Source organism: Caloenas nicobarica, chromosome Z (genome assembly GCF_036013445.1).
Source record: "Caloenas nicobarica isolate bCalNic1 chromosome Z, bCalNic1.hap1, whole genome shotgun sequence".
In the NCBI taxonomy this organism is placed as follows: Eukaryota; Metazoa; Chordata; class Aves; order Columbiformes; family Columbidae; genus Caloenas; species Caloenas nicobarica.
In genome coordinates, this window is record NC_088284.1 from 20,372,824 (window position 1) to 20,389,953 (window position 17,130).

Consider the following 17,130-nt stretch of genomic DNA (forward strand, 5'->3'; position numbering starts at 1 on the left):
TCTTTACACTTTCATTTTTTATACTCTTTCTTATGCAAGTCTCACTAGCTTGTAGGAGAGCAGCTTGAGCATAGCCAACAAACACACAGACAACTTGCACAGCCGTTTTTGGCTCTCCTTATAGGACTTCAAGATCTTTCAGGAATCTCTGGGATCATTGGAGAACTCCTGGTGACTCTTCAAGGAACTTTAGGGTGTCTGCTGTTGCTGGGAAAGAATAGCTTTAGGAAGCTTTAACTTCTAGTAAGCTCTAGCAGCTTCTAACAAGTGCTGTCAACTCTTCCTGATAAAAACGTGCTTTGAGCTCTTGTCTCCAGCTGACTTCCTATTAGGGAGGTGCAATTTGTGAAGACACACTTCAGCAGGTGCAAGGAGAGGTTACAAAACTCTGCTGAGACTGTGCATGCATTTTTAGCAAAGGTGATGTATGACAGGGCATGATCCCAAATACTCACTGGAGCAACTACTCAGAATGTCAGAGGCCTCAACTCAGATTGCTCTGTAGACAAAGGAGGCAATTCTCCATGTCTCAGGCTGTAGGGAACACCCAGAGTCTCTACTGAGCCTTGGGCAGGGGAAGGTGGTGGCTTTGTCTGCAGAGATGTGCGCTCGTGGAGGATGTGTGTCACCAAGTAAAGCTGCTCCAGAAGGAGGTCAGTAGACTTCGAACCTGAACCCCAGCTGTACTGAGGAGATGCAAGCAGAATCTGTGCTTGTCGGGCTGGGAGAAGGAAATGACTGGCAGCTTGTGACTTCTGGCAAGAGAAGGAAGGTTCCTGCTCCTCCTGCTGATCTGCAGCTGCAGAACATTCTTTGCCTTGGTAGCAGATGAAGGGCTGCTGCTTCTGTGCAGCAAAGCATCTGGGCTGGCTAAGTCTGAACCAGACAGGAGCACCAGGAAGAAAAGGTGCGTTATAGTAGTGGGACACTTTCTCCTGCAGAAGGTAGAGGCCCCTAACTGCTGACCTCACATGCTAGTTAGGGAGGTCTGCTGCTTTCTGGAGGCTCAGGTTCAAGTCTGTGGAGGCTTCTCCAGTGCTTGCAGTGTTACCCCTGCTGCTCTTCTACATGGGCACCAAGGATACTTCCAGAGAGACCTGGAGCATATCAGGAGTAGCTGTGTGACTCTGGAGACAAAAATCAAAGGCGTGGGAGCTCAAGGAGTTTTTTCTTCAGTTCTGCTAGTGAAGTGGAAGATCTCGAGGAGTGAAAATATTCTACAGGTCAACAAGCGGTTGTGCAGCTGCTGTACAGAAGGAATGTGTTTTTTGTAATTGTGGGATCTGCTGTGAAGATGGAGGACTGCTAGGAAGAGGTGAGATCCACGTGACCAAATTGGGCAAAAGCATCTTTGCCAATGGGCTGGCAAACCTGATGAGGATAGCTTTATACTAGGAATGAGGAGAGAGGGAGATGGTGACTCTCAAACAAGTGAGGAAGTGATGGCCTAGACTGGCAAGCAAGAGATCGAAGGTGATGTGAATAAGAGAGGCAAAACAGTTCAGATGGCTGTCCCCCCCGCCCCGAAACGTATGTCTGCAATTAATGAAGTGCTGAGAAGACAGCATTGTGGGAGAAGCACTCATGCTTTTTCTGGCAAATCAACACAACTGGCTGCGTCTCTGAAGTGCCTGTGCATGGGGAACAAACAGGAGGAACTGGGGGCCTGTGTGCAGCAGGACTACAGTATCATTGGTGTCACAGAGACGTGGTGGGATAGCTCACGCAGCTGGAGTGCTGCCATGGCTGGATCTTTAGGCTCTTTCAGAAGGACAGACCAGGGAGATGAGGAGAAGGATTTGCCATTTACTTGAGAGAGCAGAGAAAATGCATGGATCTCTGCCTTAGGATGGATCATGAACCAGTTAAGATCTTATGGGTTAGGATTAGAAGAAAGACCAAACTGGGTGATACGGTGATGACTATTTGCCACAGACTGCCTAAGGTTTTCTTGAGACAACTGGCGGAATTCTCATTTTCACAGACCTTGGTCTAAATGGGAAACATTAATCAGCTCGATATCTGCTGAGAGAGCAACACTGTCAGGCACAAGCAATCCCAGTTACTGGAGTGCATTGGTGATAACTTCCTGAGACACGTGACTGAGAAGGTGAAGAGAGGAGATGTTCTACTAGCCTAGTATGTACAGACAAGGAAGGTCAGGGGCAGCATTGACTGCAGTGACCGTGAGATGGATGAGTTCATGATCTTGAGAGGAGTGAACAAGCTAAACAGCAGCATTACAACCCTACACTTCAGGAGAGCAGACTTTGGTTTGTTCAAGAGTTTGCTTAGAAGAATCCTAAGAAGAATCCTAATTAAAATGGTCCTGGAGAGAAGAGGGATCCAGGACAGGTGACAGATATTTTGTCTTTTTGTTCCTTTTTTTTTTTTTTTTTCCCCCAAGGATCACCTCCTTCAAGCTCAAGAATGGTCCATCTCAATGAATAAGGTGCTACTGAGAAATCTAAAATGTTAAAAGAAAGCATACGAGATGTGGAAACATGGTCAGAAGACCCAGGCAGAACTCAGACACACTGCCTGAATGTGCAGGGGTAGCTTTAGGAAAGCCAGTACCCGTTAGGATTCAAAACTGGTGAATGACATGGAGGGCAACCTGAAGGCCTTTTATAGATATCTCCACAGCAAAAGGAAGGCTAGAGAAAACATGAGCCTACTGCTGACTGGAGCACAGGACCCACTGAAAACAAAAATGCAGAAGGCTGAGATACTTAATGCTTTCTCTGTCTTGGTCTCTACTGGTAAAACTCACACTCAGGAATACAAAGCCTCTGAGACTAGCAGGACAGTCTGCATCAAGACTTACCCTTGGTGGAAGAGGATCAGCTTAAGGAACATTTAAATAAACTGGAAATACACAGGTTTGTGGGACATGATGGCATTCACCCACACGTGCTGAGGGAACTGGTCAATGGCATTGCAAAGCTACTCTCAAAAATCTTTAAAAGGTCTGACTGTGGGAGATTCCCTAGGCCTCAAAGAATGCAACAGTCACTCTTCAAGGAAAGCAAGAAGGAAGAATTGGGGATGTACAAGCCCTTCAGCCTCATCTCTGTCCCCAAGAACTGATGGAGCAAATAAGCATGGAAATCTTGTCAAGCATATTAAGGGCAAGAAGATGATTGGGGGTTGTCGGCATAGATTTATAAAGGGGAAATCATGCCTGACTAACCTGACAGCCTTCTACAATGAGGTGGCTGCCTAAGTGGTTGAGAGAAGATTGGTGTATTCTATTTATCCAGATTTTTGACACTGTCTTTCTTAACATCCTCATAGACAAACTGAAGAAGTACAGACTAGGTTAAGTAAGCACTGGGGTGGACTGAAACCTCACTGAACTGCCAGGCTCAAGGTGTTGTGATCAGCAGTGTGAAGTGCAGCTGAGGGCCACTATTGAGTGGTGTAGCCCAATGGCTAATTCGGAGACCAATACTGTTTAACATCTTGATTAATGATCTGCCTGATGAGACAGACTGCACCCCTCAGCAAGTCTGCAGACAGTACAAAACTGGAAGTAGTGGTTGATACACGGGTGGTTGTGCTGCCATTCAAAGGGACCTTGATGGGCTGAAGAAAAAGGCTGACAGGAATCTCATGAAGTTCAGCAAAGGGAAATGCGAAGTTCTTCATCTTGGGAGGAAAACCCCATACCTAACTACCAGCTGGAGGCCAACTGTCTTTAAAGCATCTTTGCAAGAGAAACTTGGAGAAATTGGAGGAGAAAAGCTGACCATGAGCCAACAATGCGCCCTTGCAACAAAGAAGGCAAATAGCATTCTGGACTACATTAAGAAGATATGGCCCTGGTGAGAGCATATCTGGGGTACTGTGTCCATATCAGGGCTCCCCACTGCAAGAAAGGCATGGATATGTTGGAGCAAGTCCAGAGAAAGGCCCTGATGAATATTAAGGTCTTGGAGTATCTAGTATATGAGAGGGAGGAGGACTGTATGTGGTATTCTTTACCATGGTCCTCCATGACTTTATAATTTGATGTTTTCACCTTTCTTCCTTATTTCCTTTTCTAATTATTAGTGATATTGATCTTTTGACAACTATTGAGAATTGAGGCGAGGTTTTCTTAACTCCAAGATTTTTCTTCTGCACGTTAAAAGCAATTATTACTGTGTATTAGTCATTTTATCGTTCTGGAATCCTTCATGAAGCTGTGCCTGCCTAATCTTACTTAATACTTATGAAGTAATGCTTTTAAAATTTGCAGTGTGCTGTTAAGGAAAAGCCTATTAATCATGGATCATTTAGTTAGCCGATGCCACTTTAATGTATTTTAGCACAGCCCAAGGTAAAATAGAACCTATTGAGGCGATGGTGGGAGAAATGTAGATTCCTCTTTTAGGATGGATAACTCTAACCTGGAAGGCACTAACAGAAAAGAATGCAGGGCCATCGTGACTAACTAGTCAAGGTCTACTTAGCTATATTAGCTGTTTGTGTTACACAGTTCTTCGACATGTAAACAGGGCAATAACTGATAAAGTGATACTATTTTAAAAGGAATATTACTGGAAAACTTCTTCTAGTTTGGCCGTCCATATTTGAAAAACGATATGTTGAAGTTTTCCTTGAATTCTTACAATGATCTGGAAATAAGATTTACAACATTTTTGGATTATGAGTCAGCTTTAAAAAATTCAATCTGATTTTAATACAGAATAAAATATTAAGAGATGATATCAATACTGTTTCTCAATGAATGTGAGGTGATTTCTGACAATAGGGCTTACCTTGATCATGAATCAATGGCAGAAAAATGTTCAATAATTGCAAGCTGCAGTTATATATAAATGTGTAATAAATAAGGCAGGGGGTATTATAGTGCAAATAATGAGCTCCTGGACTGTTTCGTCTAGGAATAAGGTAAATTCTGTGGCGACAGAAGGTCTTAAAGCAAAACTGGGCATTTTTGTAGAATTATGCTGTAGCTAGGCTGATCTCGAAAGCTTATTGGTTCATGTGAAGGAGCTGTTGTGAGCTCAAGTGACAGAGCAGTACAGAAAGCATAATGTCCTGAGTCAGCCTGAAGTTATGGATTTGTTGGTTGAAATTTGATGCGCTAATTGTGATACATTGAGAATTTATTGTTATTGGGTTTTGGCTTGTAAATCTGCTGAACTTGAGTCCTTCCATGGGAGGATCTACATACCAGAGAAACATTAATCTGCAATCCATTATCTCAGTTTTGAATGTAAATTTTTCTTATTAAGACAGTAGTCTTTGTTTTCAACACTACTCGCAGTTGTGTGTCTATTTTTATTGGCAAAGAAATATGACAAGGTATTCTGAGGGTTAATAGACTATATAGATTCCTTTCTAAATATAATTTCCTATATTTTGGCTGGTTAGAGCTCAAGTGGATTGATGTAGTTAATACAGAAACTTCGTTCTAATTCTTTATACTTTCTGTGGATGGTATATTATTAGCTGTAATTGGGAGTAACCTTCTGCTGTCAGATGCACTTTGTGTGTGCATGTATCAGCGTTTATGTAAGCCAATGTCATCTCTATTTTTTCCAACAGTTATGCCTAGTAGACCAATCCAGTTACATGTACTGTGGTATAAAAGTAAGCCAAAGTCTGTATCACATGACTTTAAGGAAGTCCTCCCTCTTCGTTTTTTTCCCCCTCCTACGTTGGTATGAGATAAATGTCATGAGCATGCTCAATGTAGCAAGTGGGAATTGAAAATAAGTTTATGTCCTGATATTTTGTATTTGTTGTTTTTAATCATATAGGGTTGCAAATGCAAAACTTAACAATTTTACTCGCCTGGAGCCCACGCTTCGCCTCCTTGGTGTACAGTTTAATGAAAATGTTGCCCAAGACATAATGACAGGACAGCATGGGGCTGCCACAAAGCTTTTATATGAATTGTATGTTGCTTTAGGAAAAAAACAAAAGGCAAAACTCACCGGAGTAGCCATGGAAGCAATGAGACCTGCAGCAACTGCAAAGCTTAAATCTATTGAAAGTGTTTTGTATCGAGAGGTAAATAACTATGCCTATTTTGTATAAATATATAGGAAAAAGGGTATCATACTTACATGTGCATCCCAAGCATGTTGCCTGCTTCCCCACTTTTTAAGTCTCTCATTAAAAATCCGATAGTTTTATGGAAAATAAGTGGCCCTGTGCTTTGTCTTGTACATAGACAATGGGATTACATTGTTTTTCTGTGACTCATGAGGATAATGATCATCTCTGGTTAGTGTTCCTTTGTTTTGGCTCATTCTGTGTTACATCCTCTCTTTTAAATCTTTTTCATAGGCTTAAAATACGTATAGAAACAAGGCTAGTAGTTGTTCAGGAGCTGCCATGTTACTCATTGGATTAGTACAGATTGCAGACTGCATTGCAGTCTAGGTAACAACTTAGACTAATTTCTCCTCCAGGAAAATTATTTATAACTGTGTTGAGCTTCGTGCCACAGTGGTTTGATCCCTTCTGTTGCATGTCTCTCCATATATTTATACAACACTCCAGCCTCCAATAGCCATATGCTAAATAATGTGAAGAGGAAAAAACAAAGGGGAAAGAAGAGTATCTAAGAAGTCAGTGTCAATGTAGTAGATTCTGTTAAGAATGTCCTTGTCTTCAACAGTAATGTTCAACGTGCAGACCACAATTTATTCTCAGGATGAGCAATCTTGAAGAAGCTACATAGCATGAATCAAATTCAGCTAGGTGAAATTTCACTTTTTCTGGCATAATTCCTGAAAAATAGTCTTCAGGCAGAAATTTTACTAAAAAGTGCAAGTTAAAAAAGAACAGTTGAAAAATCCCGTCACTAATATATGGATAGAATAAAGAAGATAAAGCAACTGACAGTAGCTCCTGTCAATAGATTCAAAATGACGCCTGAATCATAGAATAGTTGAAGTGGAAGGAGTCTCTGGAGGTCACTTAATCCATCTCTCTGCTCTAAGCAAAGTCAGCTAGAGCAAGTTGCTAGGACCTTGTTCAGCTGAGTTTTGAGTATCTCCAAAGATGGAGACTTCACAGCCTGTCTGGGCAAATTATCATCCTCTAAATAATATTTTTTTTTTGTCATGTTTAAGTTGAATTTCCTGTATTTCACTTTGAATAGAATATTTTAGTTGGCATGGACTACACTGATCACCTAGTCCGACAGCCTGACCACTTCAGGGCTGACCAGAAGTTACAGCAGGTTGTTAAGGGACTTGTACAAGTGCCCCTTAAGAGCTGACAGGCTCGGGGCATCGACCACCTCCCCAGGAAGCCTGTTCCAGTGTTTGACCACCCTCTTGGTAAAGAAATGCTGCCTCATGTCCAGTCTGAACTTCCCCTGATGTAGCTTTGAATGTTTCCCACGTGTCCTGTCACTGGATCCCAGGGAGGAGAGCTCAGCACCTCCCACTCCACTTGCCCTCCTCAGCAAGCTGCAGAGAGCAACAAAGTCACTCCTCAGCCTCCTTTTTTCCAACCTAGACGAAGATTTTCAAGTTCAATCTATGTTCTTTTCAAGGGAGCTAGTCCTGTTTTTCTGAAAAATAATCCGTCATGTTTGGGTGTTGTTCTGTATGCATTAACACAGGAAAATGCAGTTTGAAATGACTTGCAAAATCATCATATTTAAATATGTTTCTTAGTGTTTCTGACTCTTCATTGTTTGGCATTTAATTCTAGCGTTTGAAAAATTTAGTGCCACGTCAGGCTGATTTGCAACTACAGCAAATTTCAAAGCATTTTGAAATAAAATCTAAGCCAGCAGCAGATAAAATGGCTCGTATACATATTGCAGAACAACAGAAATTTCAGAAGATCCAAGAGGAACAAAGAGCCCAAGACACTGAAAAGGTGACTACTTACTTTTTATAGACTTCTGAAGAAGTATTTTCTTAAGGTCTTGTACGTAATCATTTAGTTAAAGCTACTGTGAATGCTTGTTAATTCTATGATACACACTCATGTTTATACAAAATCAAAGAAAAGGAGTACACATGGCAAACATTAATATGTAAAGCCAGTATACTGTTATAAGACCCTTAAGAACATTAATATTTGAAAATAATTTAATATTAAATTAGGAGTATTTGCATATCGTCATGTGTGGAAAATATTTATAGATTTGAAGACAAAGTGTAAGTTTCACAACTGTATGTGTTCAAGGTGTCCTTGTAAAAGAGGTTTGTGACAGTCTTGATTTGTGAAGAAAAGATGAAGCATTGTTCAAAAGCAGGAAAAAGACAGAGGGAGCTATGTAGCTGTTCTGATGTAATAAAGAAGAGGAACTAATTTCATCAGATATGGGAACAGTTACCCAAAGTACAGTCTGTAGTTTATATAGAAGAACTGTCCACCTATCCAAGGGGTGTTGAACCACAATGAAAATGAAGTAGTGTAGTTTGAGATGCATTTCGTATGGCTTATTTAGGGAAGAGAGTCTTGCTATGGTTATTTAGCTATTCTATTGCCACTGCATGAGTAAGAATAAAAAAGGGTCCCTTCATGTGTCTAGAAAAGAAAATAAAAGCAGTATGCGAAATATTTTCAAAATAAAAAATTAAAAGAAAATTTTTAGCATCTTATTTGATATATTACATATTTATTTATAACTTTCTTTGACTTTTTGTAAAAAAATGATTTTTTCCACTCAATTCCACCTTTAACTGCATGTATCTGTTGTACACTTTAACTAGTGTAATTTAAATGACTTACTTCTTGATCATCTGAGACTCATCATTCAGCAGTAATATTACCTAATGGTGTTCTCAGTTTCTGTACTGGGAATTTGGTATTCTCAGTTTCTGTGCTATTTTCCAACCTGAAAATACAAGCCCTTAAATGCCTATTAGGCACTGAACATAAACTGTTTTTCTTTATGGGTGTGCTTCTATTGCCCCATGCTATTTGTTAATGCAGACATAGCATATATAGATATACCATTTTCTGATAATTGTATGTAAAAAATATATCTTCATCCTCAAATATTGAGAACATATACTAGCATATTACTGAGCTGTCAAATTATTCAGAATGTAGAATGATACTTTAATCTTAAATACATTTTAAAACATCTATTTCTTGATATAAAATGGTAATTTATGACTACAGTGTGTGAGAATATTCTTAAGATAACATTTAACTGTGGATAAAAGATAGAGAATTTTTTGCTTTCATGGTATTTTAGTGATCCACTTTAAAAACTGATAAGTCTCGTGCTCAAGCGTGGAGCCTGATATGATCTTTCTTTCTAGAAGATTTTTTTTCGTTATGGCTTGGTTACATTTACTTCATAGATACATATGTAGTATATTAGAGCCATATGATGTATTTTGTTTCAACTCAAGTATCTGAATACATGATGTTGAATATTCAGCATCACATAGGAAGAAGGAGACAAAATGAAATAATGGCCAAGATTCAAGCAGCCATTATACAGGTTCCAAAGCCACCACCAAAGCGCATCATAAAAGCTATTGAAGCCAAAGCATTCTTAAAGAAGAAAAGAGAAGCAGAGGTAATGATCACCTGTTTTCTTTTAATGTTAATGATATGAACTTGCAAAATATATGATGTTCTAGGAGCACTTACACTTACAAATACTGTACTTCTAACATCCAAAAGTGGCTGATATGATATGACATAATAGACTCAACCAGTGAAAGCTGGGCTAAATATGGATATTATTATGATTCTGCATTTCTTACTTAGCAAAAATTTGTTTCAATGTGAAAGTTCTTATTGAATAAATACCATAGATAGGTACAAATTTAATTGCTGTCAGTATTTTAACTTTTAGTCTACTGAGTAGAATATGCAAAATAAAAGCACTTCTGTTTCCTTCTCATTTGTGCATGATGAAGTTTTGTACCATAATGTATGAACTCTTCCATAATACACTATAAAACTGTCTGCTCTATCAAAAGTGTTAGTAACAGTTAAAATTGACAACAATCTCAGATCAAATCAAGAGATGATGGCAATGCAGCGATCGAAAACCCAATTTGTATTATCTAGTCCTGAAGAGTATTTGGATTGTAATCTTGCAGTTGTGGATCATATTGTCATCAAGAGTCCAAATATTACCAGTTTTTTCAACTGCACAACCATGGCAGATACATCTAAATGTAGAGTGATGTAGAGTGTAGGAATATAGTTGCTTGAGTAACTACCAGGAGTAAATTCAAGCTGCTAAATCTAAAGCAGATCATTGCCCAGAATATCTTGTTTCAAATCCTTGAATGGTGAGATGCAAGAGTCCTATGTAAAATCAGAATTATCCTGCAAAATGAACAGCTGCAGAAACTCATTATTTTCTATCTGATGGAAAATCAGCTGAAAAAAGGAGGGGGGGAAGGAAACAAAAGGTAAATGAAGGAAATAGTTTTGCCTTTTTTTTCTTGATCTGGCTGATTCTTAATACATTTTCAGTGTAAACATTTCTGTTACACTAATATGGCATAAAAATAATTCCCGAATACTCTGTTGAACCTTCCTTATGATGCTTTGTGAAAAGAAAAGAAACATTAAATTTTATGTTATTCCTTCAGGACACATACAAGGAGATTAAAAAATTTGAGAATTCTATGGCAGGAGATGCCTTTGCGGTACACAGCCAAGCCACTGACAGGTAATATTTGGATATTAGGTTGTTGAGCTTAGACAGGATCCTACCTCAAGTGCCTACTATCTATGTAGACAGCTACTTGAAGAAAATATAATGACTTGTTTAGCTTAAACTGTGATTTTTCCTTTGAATGATTGTCCCTCTAGCACTGCAAATATTCCAGGATCAGCACTGTTGCAGTGTTTTTACCTTACCTATAGTTGTAGTAGGGATGGCTCAAGCTTCCTTCTCTCCTTTTTGCCATATATGCAGCAAAAAGGGCAAAGTGTGCATCTCTTCTCTGTTCATTTCAATCATTGAGTCTGTAAGGTCTGTTAGATTTGCAGAGAGAAAAGAATGGTTGTGGATGTGCATACACAGTAACACATTTCAACAAAAATAAAGAGAAGTGACCTTTCTCCTTAGAGCCGTGTTATCTGTAGGTTGATTTATTGCTGAATAATTTTAAGTAATAGCCGTTCTGTCCCCTTTAGTGATATGTATACCATATTCAGAAGAGGTGGTAATCACACATAATACTGTGGATACTTCTGTGTATAAATAACCTGTGATGAATAATTCTGCAAAACTGCACTAGAGTGTGTGGATATATTGAAGAATAACCCCTCTTTCTTTGATATTCTGTGAGCCATCTTAATTTCCTGTTTCTGCAGAATTTGGCTTCATGTTAGCAGATGAACTAATTGACAGTTGGCTCAAGTCAATGCTGGAGGTCTCCTCTAGACTTAGTGGTGATTTTGAGGCACAAGGTCATCAAGAAGTAGCCACAATGCCTACGAAGAGTGCTGGTTAAAATAATTCTGTTGTGCATTTGTTAGACTTGCACATAATTATATAGCAATCTGTAGGAAAACACCTGTAAGAACTATAATTCCTATAAAGTCAGTGATCTTCTGCTTAATCTTTTCAATCAGTGATATACAAGAATTATTGCAAGCAACAACCCTAGAAAGTACAGCACAGACAGCAACTGAGCTGTTAAATATTTATTCAGATGATGAATATATACGAAAAATTCAAAAACGTTTGGAGGAAGATACTTTTGCTAGAGAACAACAAGAAAAGAGACGACGAAGAATGCTAATGGAGCAGTTAATAGCACATGAAGCACAAGAGGTGAGAAAATGTATGCTGAAGTATATAACCCATGCACAATTAGTAATATAAAAATTTGCTTACAAATATAAAAGAACAGTATTTATGGAGGGTTAAATAAAATTTGGAGGGGATAAAGGGAGATATATACACTTATCTCTAAAAATAACTTTTATACCAACTGTTGTCTTTCCTTGACAAACAAGAAAGGTTGTCCATTCTTTCTTGCCACCTCTGTCTCATACTTCATTTAAATCATAAAAGATCAGTTGAAGGCAACAGAGCTAAGATTATTAAAAATCAGTTGAAGACCTGCCTTCTATTTCCTACAACCCCACGCCCCACCCAAGTTAAAGTTTAAACTATCAAAATGTGTTCTAGTTTTGAAGAAGGTACTAATTAAGAAATAACAAACATGGCATTCCTCATTTGAAATCTGTACTTACAAATACGTCATCTAAAGTTTTATATCTGGACTGGATGAATTCTGAAATGGTTGTGCTGTGTGATGCAAAGAAGCAAAAGACTTATTTTGCAAATCAGAGCTTTGATTTTTGATATGTGATGGCAGATGTGTCTCGGGAGGATGTCTATGTTGTGTCCAAAAAGTGGATGTTGCAGGTTATTCCATTTGAATCCGGTCCTGTAAAGCATCTTTTTAGTAATAATTGTATCAAAGAGAACCTTGTAGCTTACTGGGTTTCTGTGATTTCTAGTTATCTTTTAATTTAGTATTGCACTATGAGCCCTCACCTTAGATCAGGTGTTGAATCCCAGCATATATGAGCCTGTCTCCACTGCTGTTGTGTAAAAATAGCGCTTAAGATGTGTGGCATCTCTGAAAAGGAAAATGATGAAATTATGTATGTACATACACATGTATATTTTTATGCATTGGCATGTAATGTCTGGAGATATCTTCGAAGTTGTTAAAGAAAAATTAACTTTGTCAGGGTAGGCATCTAGAAATCAGATGACTTCTCAATATCTACCCCAAACATACATTCTATGAAGAACTAACACCTGTGGTGTCTTGGACCAAGAATCCATCTATCCATGTAACCTATCTCTGAGCTCTCAAAGAGATTCTGTGTAATGTTCTTGTTGATATGCATAGGCCGTGAAGAAGTTTTGCAACCCAGTTGTCTGAAATCACTGTAGTACCAAAATGTGTTCATAACCTGCTATCAGCTGGTACCGCCCCATCGTAACCCCAGCAGCCTGGACTAGTGGTTCCAATAGCCATAGCTACCAGCTGATGGCCCTGTGGCCAGCAGCAATCACTGGGACACTTGGTGGATATGGCAGCTGTAAGCCAGCCAAGCCAGCCGATGCTGTCAAGGAGATCAAGCAGCCAGTCGACCTGCAGCTGTGGTAGAAGACTTGCCAGTTTGAAGATGTTGCAATGTACTGCCAATCAGACTGGCTCCAATCAGACACCAAAGCAAGGCAAAAGTTACAGTAGTGTTCCTAACTTCCCAGGAAGAAAAATCAGCATTGATACAGCAAGAAGAGAAGTCATATACTGCAGGAATTAGAAGGAAAGGCAAGTAAGCAGTTGACTGAACAGTAGTCTTACCAGATTGAAGAATCTATTTAGTGCTAATTTGGTTCTAACTTAGCAGAGGAGGAGGTGACCAGTTGGAATTCTGTGAGATTTTGGAAATTAAATGTTGCTTGACTTAGAGAAGTTTTAAGCAAATGGAGATTAAAAAAAAAAAAAAAAAAGTACATAATATAAAGTAGTTGAAAATACTTTCTCCCTCCTTTAAATATTGAACCAAAAATGATTTTTAGACTGAAATTGTAGTTTTCTTGTGAACGTTAGGGTCATATTTTTACCTATGCTGCATAAAACTTGAATACATGGCATGGGATCATGCAGAGTTAAATGAACTTAATCCCTTCAGAGTGCTTTATTGTGTTCCATGTCCATATATATAAACCTCTATTAAAATAATCTTGTTCCAGTTTTTCAGTTTTGGCACACTACAAGTGGAACGCATGGTGATACCAGTCAGATTTTCATAGATGGGAGTTGAAAGTATTTGACAGTAACTTGACTTCATCCCAATTAAATCTTTATCTCCACCATTTCAACAGGTTTTTTTTCTAAGTACTTGTCATTTTTAAATCCACTGTTCGGATTTTATCTCTCTGAATTTAAAAAGTTATCAGGAAGAAGTTACTGTCAGCAATAAATTTAGAAGATGAAAATGGGAGGGGAAATGAATTTTTACCACCAAATAGGTTTAGGTCATAAAACTTATGACTACACAAAAGAACAGAATTGTTTCATTTGTATTTAAATTAAATAAGGAAATAGAAAAATAAAAATGTGATATTGTAATTATGAATGAATAAAATGAAACAAACACATTAATGCTTAGCCACTGGATGCCACTGTTGTCTCAAGTAGGTAAACTGATAAAAAGTGTGTATGTATTAAGCTTTCTCAGTAGTAATTTTTCAAATTATTACTAAAATGCCCCATTTATAATCTTTATGATTTCTTCAGACATTTCACAGTCTTCTATGAAAAAAGTGATGTAAAATATTAGATTAAAAAAATTATACCACCATTTTTATTTTGTCTTCTAGTATGGCCAGAAGTTTCAAATTTTTTCAGCGTTAGGTTTTAGTGCTTTGTCCATTCCTGTTTGTGTGAAAGACAGTTAACAATTCTTTCCTCCACTATCCAACAAGCACACAATTTGAAATGATGCTTGGTATTGTGAATCCTAATTTACCCATTATGTAGTGGGTTAATTGCCTTTTCAGATATTCTTGTTCCTCAAAAATTTTCTGCTATGTCTTTTTAGGCCTATTCAGCATATCCAAATATTTGATTATCTAAAGTATCAAAGTTCTCTACCCTTCAGTTAACAAAGAAAAGGTCGCTTTTGGGTGCTTTGAAGTGTTCTAAAGGAGCGTCTTCCTATTCCCTTTATAAAGAGTGCATTCACCTAGATAAGGTGCTTTCATTTCTCACTGGGCCAACTGTTTGCACCACATGGTTGATGTTTGAGTATGACAAATGACTACTGTATTAATGTTGTTCCTTCAGTCCTCTGTGAATTGGGATTTAAAGAGCCGTTTTCATCCAGTGGAGTACTTTTTGCTGTAGTAATCCATAGTTGGGGATAAGCAGTTACAACTAAAGATAACAGTGGATATTTACTTGTAATAGGAAGCAAAGTCAGTGCTTCTACCATTCTTTGAAGTCTTAAGGAAACACTGAGTCCAAAGAAGCAGTGGATAGAACTGAGGCAGTAAAGGGCATCATGTCTCTTATTGCTGTTAAGGAAGTTTCTTCTCCTCAGGTTTCTTGTAGCAGAGACTCAGACATGGATTCCAGAAATTCTTAAATAAATAATTTGTTTGCAAGGTTCAGTGTCGAGCAGCTTGAGCTGGGTGCCTCCTGAAGAGGGATCTCCAGCCAAAAAAAACTTGGACAATTATACCCCACAATCGAAGACCCCACCTCCCATGCATCACTCGGGGCCAACTGCAAAATTAGAGTCTGGGTTCTCCCCATTTTTCGTTGCATATCTTCATTTTCATCAGGCAGGCTGTGAAACTCCTGACGTTCACTTGCTATTTTGCACCTGCAGCTGTAGAAAAATAAGTTCTTGGCAAAACCAAAACGTTGTTCTGTTCAGACTTCTTTCAGATTCCGTTCTGTTCCTTTACTTATCTCCAGGGACGCAGCTCCCCTTAACTTTTAGCTTGAAGACTCTGAGGCCTTTTTTTCTTAATGAGGCAGAAAGTTCAGAAGTTCCCAGCTTGCAGAAGTTATGCTAAGCAAATTTATTTATGCTAAGCAGGTTCTATATATTCAGTTTCTAAACAAGTTCTACAAGAAGCAGTATACCAAATAAGGCAGTCTGTTCCCTAAAAATTGCCTTGATTTCATGAATGTGAAAGACCAGTGGACAGATGAACTCTTCAGTAGATAGTGCTATTGGAGAATTTTGCCACCTGAACTGTATCAAATGACACATAGCATTAATATTTATAGAATATGCGTATCAAATTGTAAGTATTGCAGTTTTCTATTTCAGTTGCATGCATAATGATAATTCTGTGCATAGAAAAATAGTGTGCAGACAGTGCACTACAAATAGATTACAAAAATATATTCAAAATTAGATTGTCATTTTGTGATAAGCTTTGTAGGGAGACAATATTATGTTCAGGTGAAGCACTGTGGGATTAAATCCTGAAATGATTGCATCTTTGCCATTAGAACTATCATGCAGTGTCATGAGATTCAGTGCTAGGAAAGGGGAGTTCAGAGCTCAAATTTTTGAAATAAGTAAAATGTTCAGGGATTTTTGTATCAGGTTAGACCTTTCTAATTATCAGTATTTCATTGGAATGTATTTTATTCTCAGCAGTTACAAAGGCAAAGGAACTTAAAACTATGGAAAGAGGTGTGTTTGGTTGGTTTGGGTTTATTGTTTTTTGGTTTTTGTTTTTTTAATATTTGCTTCTCCTAAACATCAACATTAAAGATATAAATTTATTAGAAAGGTATTGTTCTTATTATTGCAGTTGAAATAGCCAAGTTTTACAGCTTTGTGTTGGGAATCTGTTACATATGTCTTGGTTGCGTTGTGTAGCACAGATATAGACCTCTTTGTAGAGTTCTTTCTTTCATAACAGTATGATAATATGTAACAAAGTTTGATTTTTCATTTATAGTTGAATTTATGTAATATGTTCTGCCCTGTCTCAGGCACAGATATCTGATGGAAAATAAATGAGATTAAAAGAAAATAGAAGTGATACTTGATTTTGGTTTGTTTTTCATACTACTACTAGCTAGCTTTACCTGTTATTCTGGTCTTAGGGAAATTAATATGAGCTTTTTAGATCAATTCCCAATATAAGTCCTTAAATTTGAACTTGCATTTTGTAACAGTTTTGCTGCATCTGAAACAAATGTCCAGGGAATCAGAAATTTCTTCTAAAATTCTTCTGTAGAAGTGGTATCACAGAATCATAGAATGTTAGGGATTGGAAGGGACCTCAAAAGATCATCTAGTCATCTAGATCATCTAGAGGGGAAGGAGAACCTCTCTCAACCTACTAACCACCCCCTTCTGATACACCCCAGGATGCCATTGGCCTTCCTGGCCACAAGGGCACAGTGCTGGCTCATGGTCATCCTGCTGTCCACCAGGACCCCCAGGTCCCTTTCCGCTACACTGCTCTCTAACAGGTCCAACTTATACTGGAACCTGGGGTTGTTCCTGCCCAGATGTAAGACTCTGCACTTGCCCTTGTTATATTTCATTAAATTTTTCCCTGCCCAACTCTCCAGTGTCCATGTCTCGCTGGATGGCAGCACAGCCTTCTGGCGTGTCAGCCACTCCTCCCAGCTTGGTGTCATCAGCAAA

General features: G+C 38.4%; 1 protein-coding gene across 1 annotated transcript in view; it reads left to right on the forward strand.

Moving 5' to 3' along the window:
• SPEF2 (sperm flagellar 2) overlaps positions 1-17,130 on the forward strand; it is an 86,980-nt gene that overhangs the window by 1,576 nt on the left and 68,274 nt on the right. Inside the window, exons 3-7 of the mRNA XM_065656895.1 lie at positions 5,775-6,027; positions 7,687-7,857; positions 9,380-9,520; positions 10,554-10,633; positions 11,545-11,746. Coding sequence (XP_065512967.1) covers positions 5,775-6,027; positions 7,687-7,857; positions 9,380-9,520; positions 10,554-10,633; positions 11,545-11,746 — 847 coding nt within the window. The remainder of the gene's footprint in view (positions 1-5,774; positions 6,028-7,686; positions 7,858-9,379; positions 9,521-10,553; positions 10,634-11,544; positions 11,747-17,130) is intronic.